This window comes from Barbatula barbatula (genome assembly GCF_947034865.1).
Source record: "Barbatula barbatula genome assembly, chromosome: 25".
Classification (NCBI taxonomy): domain Eukaryota; kingdom Metazoa; phylum Chordata; class Actinopteri; order Cypriniformes; family Nemacheilidae; genus Barbatula; species Barbatula barbatula.
Genome location: NC_136788.1, coordinates 15751906 through 15760694, shown reverse-complemented (window position 1 = coordinate 15760694; position 8789 = coordinate 15751906). Strand labels below are relative to the sequence as shown.

Genomic DNA, 8789 nt, shown 5'->3' with positions numbered 1-8789 from the left:
TAATTTATTATCATTTGTTTATTTTATTTTTATATATTTTTTTTAAATATTATTATAATTATAATTTTGTTTTGTTATGGTTTTATTATATTGTATTTATATTATGCACATGGACTGTATTTTCTATTAAAACAATGCTTTGTAATGCCATGTTGTTTTGTATACAAATAATTGTTCAATAAATGTTTTTATATTTTTTTATTTTTATATATATATATATATATATATATATATATATATATATATATATGGTGTGACGTCAGGCTTATCAAGCGGATAAGTGTGTTCAACTTTTAAAAGCTATAAGATAATAATTTAGTGGGAAAGTTTTATTTAGATTTAGAATCAGGTTCCGTATCAAATAACATTAAAAACATTGTATTAAATTATACACAATGGAGGATTTTATATAAAGTGTTCATGCTATTTACCTGTTTCGTTCTTCTATCCTTTTCACCCCAAATAAAAAATTGGTCCCTCATACAGACATATTTGAAAATTCACATAGATTTTTGCAAACTCCACCAGATTCTGTTTCATTTTTTAATAACTGCACGCCAAACCAAACTGCATAGTCAAACAACAACAACAACAACAATGCGAATATAGTCTTATTGTTTGCTGTATTATACTATATTATTATTATTAGACTTTACGAGGACCGTTACCGTACAGCCCCGTGTAGACGCGGTATTATATACCTCACTTTTCCGAACCGCAGATGGCTTGACTCCAGTAGACCACAGTTGTTTTTTCTCGCATGTTTTTCCTGAAATTGCTCATGAGAAATAAAAACAGAAACAGGATTTTCTCATTTTGGAACCAAACTTTTCACGTTTAGAGTTTGTTCTCTGTAAACATATAATTGCCATTCGTTAGAAATGAAACGAAACATTCAGATCTCAAAACGTAACGTAGGTCTGTGAAAAACATGTTTATCCTAAAATGGGACATAGATGTGCAAGCTCCGCCCCTCCCACAGACGCGATACCTGTAACAACAGGTACCTCCGAACCGCTAGCATACAGGCACGCAAAATGAACTGCTGTCTATAAATGCTGCTTTGGTATTTTGACATGTTATGATCAAACGAGGAATACTGGAATAGCCTACACGCATTACGTGGATATTCTGAGCAATTTGCAATGCAAACGTAATAAAACAATATAGTATTGGTTTTAATGTAGACGCGCGTTTTATTCATCGAAGTCATTTTATTTATCGACGCGGACATTTTCCAGCATGTACCGAAATCTGCGCTTTGTCTTGGTCGCACTTGTTCTGGTGCCCGCCCTCCTGCTCACCTTATATTTCACGCAGGAGGTTGTCTGGGACAAAACCTCCAAGCAGATATTGAGGTATGACATTTTGTAGTGTTTTTTTATTTTCTTGATGAAAAGGCTGTAAATTCACAAGTGGCCTAACTGGTGAAAAAAGCAATATACACCATCACAGATATTCTAATGGTTTTATGGTTTTATTATGGGTATCTACTGGCAATGTGGATGAGAACCAGGACACTATTAAAATACCGGAATAAGACACATTATGGAAATGTTTAATTGTTTGGTGTATGGTCCGTAAATGCATTTGTAATGGAAACAATTAGAATTTGAACAGTTTTTCTTTACAGCAAGGATATATTCTGTGTTGTTTCAACTCACATTCGGGTACAAATGGACAAACACAATGATCCTTAAAAAGTCCACTTGGCATTGAGTTACTAAATGAATCATATTTGTTTATAAGAGTGCTTTCCATAACATTCATTTGAACAATTTTCCTTGTCTGCGGGAAAAAACAAGATGGTCGCATGTGTCGCATGTCATTTTTAAGTGGTAACTAGAATAAACAAAATTTTCTTTTGTTTCCCTTACACAAGCTTGACAAGATCAACAAGTTGTTACAGTGAACCGCGGACCCAAAATCACCAACCAAAGTAGGTAAAGCTGTCACATTCTCGCATGAGTCATCGTCTCTTCTCGTACGCTGAAATCTTTAAAGTTTATTGTTTTCCACCAAACGTTTTGATATTTCTCGTTGTCTCAGCATAGGGCCGTTTCCCAATGACAACCCTCCTCCCTGCACCTGCCAAAATGCCAATCCAGCGAAGCAGCATGTCCCACAAGACGAGATAGAAGATCTCCAGAGACGCCGAGCAGAAGAGTACAGACAACATCAGATCAGGTTCACGCCTTCATCAACTGTAAATCAAACATCACAATATTAACTGGAGATTAAGAAATCTTTACCTCATGCCACTTGCAGGATGGGCAAACAAAATGATGTTCTTCTACTGGCCCCTTCCAACACCCCCCTCCAGTATCCCATCAGAGGATTCAGAGTATTTCCCATGATCAAAACTCTTATTCCTGGTGAGTCAGATTTGTGATGCTTTACTGTTTGATTTTGAGTTTTGCCTAATGCACATACAAGCTGACAAATAATGTGTACATATTTATTTAGGTTTTGGGTTGAGTGTCTTCCCAGAGGGCCTTTAAGCAATGATACGCAATACAATTTGGCAAAAAATTTGTTCTTGTTATATGAAAGTTTTAATTTCATCAGGTACTTACATGGCTTTTCTGAGACCACATGACCAAACTCTCAAAAATGAACTGTGTCGACATGGTCTTTGCCCCGACCTTTACTGTGATTGGACAACTACTAAAAAGTGCCATTGACGCAGCATGTTACTCAAAGAAGAATTTATTTCTCTTTTAGGTCAGAAAAGATGTTGCCTTTCATTACAAACAACTGAAAAAGACACCTAGGGTGGACACATGGCCTACTGTAAAAAAAATGTCTGTTGTGTATTGTTTCTCACTGTACTAACTACAGAAATTTGTTATTATTGAAGGTCTAGCTCTGCATTCACAAAACAGAACAATTTACAAGGTTTGTTGTGCTCAGTTTTCGGCTTAAGGTGGAGGCCTCACAATTTCTGATTGTCAAACTGTTTTGGGGATCTGCTACCTTTACCCTTCTTATATATGACAACTTAAAATGTTTGTTTGACAATGAGTTAATGGGATTTCAAATGTGTGCAGGTGTCGCTGAGGGTGGGGAAAGGAGTGCTGTCAGTAATGGATGTTCAGGAAGGAGAGGGCGTGGAGGGACAGAATGAGGGAAATCTGACCTTCTCATCCACTAGCCTTGAGAAACTCAATGATCTGCTGAGCCGAGTGACCTACACCAGCACCATCTACCACATCAAGACTGAAGATCTCTGTGAGTATCTTAAAGAGACCTTTCCGAATGTTCATTTTAATTCAGCATTTCTAGATGTGTGGCGGTCATTAAAGTCCATTGTTGGTTGAATTTCAATACAATCAAACCTCGGAGTGACCTAAAGTCATCCAACAGCAATGTGAAAGACTGACAGCAAAAATTAATACATGTAGAAATATACCTGTTGTGTTGCTTAAAGATGAATATGAACGTATTTTCGTTGCAGTATTGAGGACTGAAAAAATACAGAGGATATTCTCAATTAAATTAAATTTTATTCATACAGCGCTTTTCACAATGTGCATTGTTCCAAAGCAGCTTTCCTGAAAATCTGAAAAACACAGAAAAGGTCAAAAACAGTACAGTGCATGGTGTTTATAGAACAAGGAAGATCATTCTAGGAAATAATATCTAATAACTGAGGAGGAACCCAAACTCCAATGATAAATAAATGAAGAAAAAACCTCGGGAGAAAACAGACTCTGCCGGGAGGGCCAGATCTCCTCTGACGTGTCACAGCTGCACTCAGTGACTGTTAATGTTTATAACGAATAGAAAGAGCATATGTTTCATTTCTTCAAACTGTTTAGGTCTAATTTGGTTTGTTTTATTTTGTGATCCATATCAGACGACAGAGGAATGTTATAAGCAGGAAAATAGCAATGGCATAATTTAACTGAGTGCAGCTATAACTTCAAACTGCTGTCTTGTGATGTAAATTTAGCGTTAAATACTAAGTATTGTAAATTAAGAATTAATGTGACAAGCAGTTTGTCTTTGCTCTCGGTTGGGGATGGAACTGCCTGAGCTGGGATGGTCAGATGGTCACTCTGCTCTTGGGTGGTGATGGAATTGCCTGATGGAGCTGGAATGGTCAGTCAGTCCGCAGGCTCCCGCAGGTGGGTGGCTGCAGCTGCCATAATCTCTATTTAGTGATGAGCACATGACGTTCATTTAGGCCTGGGGTTATCTGTCCCTACCTCCCGAGGCAGGGGAGGAGTAATCAAGGGTTGGCAGGGAAGGAGTGTTCATATTGTCTGTTTTGCATACCAGTACGTTAATTTTTTTAATTAACTTGTTTAATCATTGTACATCATTGTAATGTTGCTCATTAGGACAGGTTAGGTTATTTAGTTGGCTACTTTGGGCATAAAAGCATTCCAGCGTTTAGGTGCTAGGAATGAGAAACCCCATTGGTGGATATATACAGTATTCTTCATGGCTGTCTCTGTTAGATTTGTTGAGATGTTTTAACCATTTTACCATGTGTATGGTTTTCTACCAGTATATTTTACATGTATTTAATTACATTGCTGTATATTGAGCCTCTAATTTGTTTCTTTTAAAAAATGACTTTTATTTAGTTTTGTGAAAACATTCTTTTCAATGTATCAGCTTTATTTTCAACAGTTGCTGATATAGTCATATTAATGGAATCTCCTTTAACTGTAGAAACTGCTACAGTTGTGAGTTGTCGTAACCTTAAAAAAAACGTGTTTAACACCTCAGTACACACTAGCCATGATAATTCATTTGCATTAGAGGATGAAGGTCTGCTGTGAAAGAGGTAGAGAATTAAACGTTGTCCAATATGTCATGTAATATATCCCTTTTAAATGAATGTATTTCCATTTAAATTTTTTGGTTTGACTTTGTTAGCTGAAAGGCCTTGGCTTTCCAAATGTTAAAAGAAGTGGAAAAGGCCTATCCTGAATCTTAATTTTGAGAAAGGTCTTTCAATACTAAATTGTAGGAGGAGGCAGAGGATCAGCAAATACAAATTTTAAGGAATACAGTCAGTATGAAAAAACATTTTTCTTTTTAAAATAAAAAGAATTTTATAGTTTTATATAGACACTGCATACAGGAATTTATAGTCTGTCTGATATTTGACCTGTGTTATGACTTGCATAACCTAGTCAATATGTTTTCTTTATATAATATCAATAAAGTTGACTTGACATTTAGGTGAACGATCCCTTTAACATTAATCAGGTGGTGTTTAGCAATACAGTGGTTAAAACACGTTGTGGTTGTGCCTGGGATGGGTAAAGCCGTATGCAAAACCTATGAAAATGTCTGTGACATCCCCTCCACACCCATCTCCTTGTTTCAGGTTGTGTGTGGCTTGAACCCATGGTCTTGATTTGATGCAGGTGTGACCACACACACATTGCACTTCTTTTAAAATAACAGAAGTTGGCTCTTGGGCCAAATTTCAGGCATTGTTCAGGTCGGTGTCACAGGGATTAAAAGTATCTGCGTTGCTCTGACGGGTGTTATTGTGGTGTGATCAGGTACCGCAGCTTTATGTGCACAAGCAGGGGTGTCACTTTTCAAAATCCTGTTCGTGTTCCCCTCACTTTTTTTAAATGTAAGCACACGCCGTCATCACCACTGAGAAGTACTATAGGGCCGAGCAGGACACAGAGATTCTGCCTGTAATAACGTGCACGTTAATAAGGACTCGTTCTTTCATTTTTATTTTTATTTATTTATTTATTTTTAGGACAATAAGCTACCTTTATTAGTCTCCTGTAAAGCGTTTAGAGTCAAAATATTAACACGCCTTCAGTTGTGAATTAAAATAATTGCTCTAAACGTTTGGGTGTATTTGGAGTTCGATACCAGCACAAATTCTGTACTCAATGTGCACATTTCTAAGCAAACACACTCCCCAATACACTGTTCTATACAAATATGACCATTAAGTACCATCAAGAACATCATGTTCCAAAGCAATTGTACTGACGCACACCTTTCTTGCGTATACAATTGGGATGTCGTTTTTTTTAACTGTCGCAGTGTTTATGACGAGGCTTGACAGAAACGTGGGCTTTCCTGGTCGTTTTTTGGCAGGCGAAAACTGTTTTTTAAGATGTGTTTAGGGTGTTGAACATTCCGCGGATTTCTTTGTGTTTATCATATTTATAGGATGTACAGTATCTTTCTGTTTTAGACATCATGGCATTTTCAGCCTTATGCATTTGGATGCGTATAAATGCAGCGTCTATAGTGCGACCACAGAACAACTGTTGGTTTTTACTGTCTTCATTTCATTTTGACTTGCTTTTCCGGTCTTGCGTTAGATTCTGTCACCTAAACGGCTGTAGTGAGGCTGATTCAGCAGAGTATTGTGTTACTCTCTGATAATTATCATTTGAAGTTGTTCACCCAAAAATGAATACATTCTTTCATCATTTACTCATCCCAATGACCTGTATGACACAAAAGTAGATTGCATTAGATATTAACATTAGATGTCAACATCGCCTTTATTAGAATGATCTTGATTGTTGTAGAAACACATTGCACTGTACTGTGTTTACCTTTTCTGTTTTATTTACATTTTCTCCGATAAAGCTGCTTTGGAAGAATGCACATTGTGAAAAGCACTATTTAAATATGATGGAATTTTACTGGATTTAAAGATTGAAGAATTTCATAACCAAACAACGCTGAGCCCCATTCACTTCCACTGTGGTTTCTCAAAATGAAAAATTCAATAGCTATTTCCTTGACAAATAAAAACAGGTTTGGCAAACTTGTCCTTGTTTGGACTTTCTAGCACAGTTTATATTTCACAGAAAAAGTTTCAGATGACTGATAACATTTCACCAGGTAAAAACATACTTTGTACCACTAACCCCTATTCACATAAAAATTAATAATTTTTTGTCCACAGCTTACTTCTCTTTTGAGAACCATGAGGTAATTTTCCCAATCGAGATCAGACGGCCATCAGTTCCTGTTCTTTATGATCCAGGGAAAAGTAAGCACAAGTCATGACATGTCAGGACCTAATTCAATATACATAACAGATAACAACGATTGCAACTACAATATTTCCACATTGTGAGCAAAATTCGTAACATAACCAAACTTCTCTCTCTTCCTTTAGATATAAACTCTCAGGTGACCATACTTGTGAAAGCATTTTTAAGATACAAAGAACTGCAAGTTCTTATTAAGAGTATTCGTGTGAACTACCCAAACATAAAGATCATTGTCGCAGACGACAGTCATAACCCAGAGAAGATTGAGGGAGACAATATAGAGCATTACATCATGCCTCCAGCACAGGTACATGTGTATTTGGTTTCTTCCATATAAAAGATATGAAGCTATGCTTATCGCTCATGTTTACTGTGGTTTGCTTGTTAAGGGTTGGTTTGCAGGCAGAAATCTGGCAGTATCACAAGTCGCAACTAAATACTTCTTATGGGTGGATGATGATTTTCTGTTCCTGAACGAGACGCGTATAGAGAGTTTTGTGAAGATCATGGAAGCCGTTCCTGAACTAGATGTGGTGAGTATCAATTTTATGAACAGGTGGGTCTTGTTTTAACGTTTGCAGAAGTTACAGACCTGTGCTTATATCTTTAGGCAGGCGGTGAGGTTTTAGGAAATCGGTTTGCCTTTAAATTGCAATATCAAGAGGGAAACAGCGAGGAAGGCGGCTGCATCACACGTGTCAAAGCTACACACGGACCCGTGCCGGGATTGGACGGGTGCTTCTTCGTAGATGGGGTCGTCAACTACTTCATGGGCCGAACGGATGCCGTGCGAAGTGTCGGTTTTGACCCATTCCTCAAAAGGGTGGCTCACACTGGTAGGTGGACTGCAAAGGGTTCTGGGTAATTGAAAGTACTTGTGAGGCAATTTTGGAATATTGTGTAAAAAACAAGTTGGATGGAAACAGGAATATGTGAATAAATATGCATCAAAACATAAGCCTCAGTTGAGTCGGACAACCGAAATCTGTCTCTGAACGTAAAATGACAGAGTTTGAATCTTTACTTTTACAGGAAAAATATGTAATAAGTATTTTTATGCATTAAATTATATGAACATACAAAAAATAAAACTGTCCTTTCCGCTTTTTTCTCAACTTTGTTTTTCATTTTCTTGTCTGCTTTTAGAATTCTTCATCGACGGACTGGGAGGTTTGTTAGTCGCCACCTGCAAAGGTCTCCGAATCGGCCACCAGGAACGCAAGGACACAGGCAATTACAGGCAATACAGGCATCCGCCAAAAAGTGATTCGGAAAAAAAAATGCAACACCATTTCTTCAAGAATCATCTCAAATGTATCAAGTATTGAGGAGAACTACAGATGTCCCATCCTACAACACCCAAGTCTTCACATTGATACAAACAAAGAACAGAAGTTTAGGGGCGACTTGAATGAAACCCTTTTGATCTGAATGTGTGCTTAAATGTCTGAAACTAATTTTGTAGGAAAATATAATCGTGCAATCAAATAAGATTATCTACTAACAAAATGATTTTTTAAATGGATGACTTTGAGTGAATAATAAAGAAAATATATGGAAACTCCTTTAAACTGTTGATTGTTTCATGGCTTGAAAAATGGCAAGAGCACATTTGTGCAAATTCTAGGCAAAGGGTGATTACTTTGGACCGTTCGTGTTTATGTAAGTTGTAAAGGTAAGATACGTTTATTGAATGTAACTGTCATGACATGTTTTAACATTGTTTGATAGAACATCACTGCCAAATGGCCCAGAGACGGATTCCTGAATGAGCTTAGTTGA

The 8789-nt window shown here is 37.0% G+C and overlaps 1 protein-coding gene across 1 annotated transcript; it reads left to right on the top strand.

Annotated features, from left to right (window-relative positions):
• The first annotated feature begins 978 nt into the window (after positions 1 to 978).
• Positions 979 to 8582, top strand: LOC306890780 (beta-1,4 N-acetylgalactosaminyltransferase 2). Its single transcript, XM_079450746.1, has 11 exons — positions 979 to 1358; positions 1883 to 1939; positions 2050 to 2187; positions 2269 to 2375; positions 2861 to 2898; positions 3051 to 3231; positions 6917 to 7003; positions 7133 to 7314; positions 7397 to 7540; positions 7618 to 7843; positions 8154 to 8582. Exons 1-11 carry the CDS (start codon positions 1243 to 1245, stop codon positions 8333 to 8335), a joined length of 1458 nt encoding a protein of 485 aa, XP_079306872.1. The 5' UTR covers positions 979 to 1242; the 3' UTR covers positions 8336 to 8582.
• The last annotated feature ends 207 nt before the right edge of the window (positions 8583 to 8789 follow it).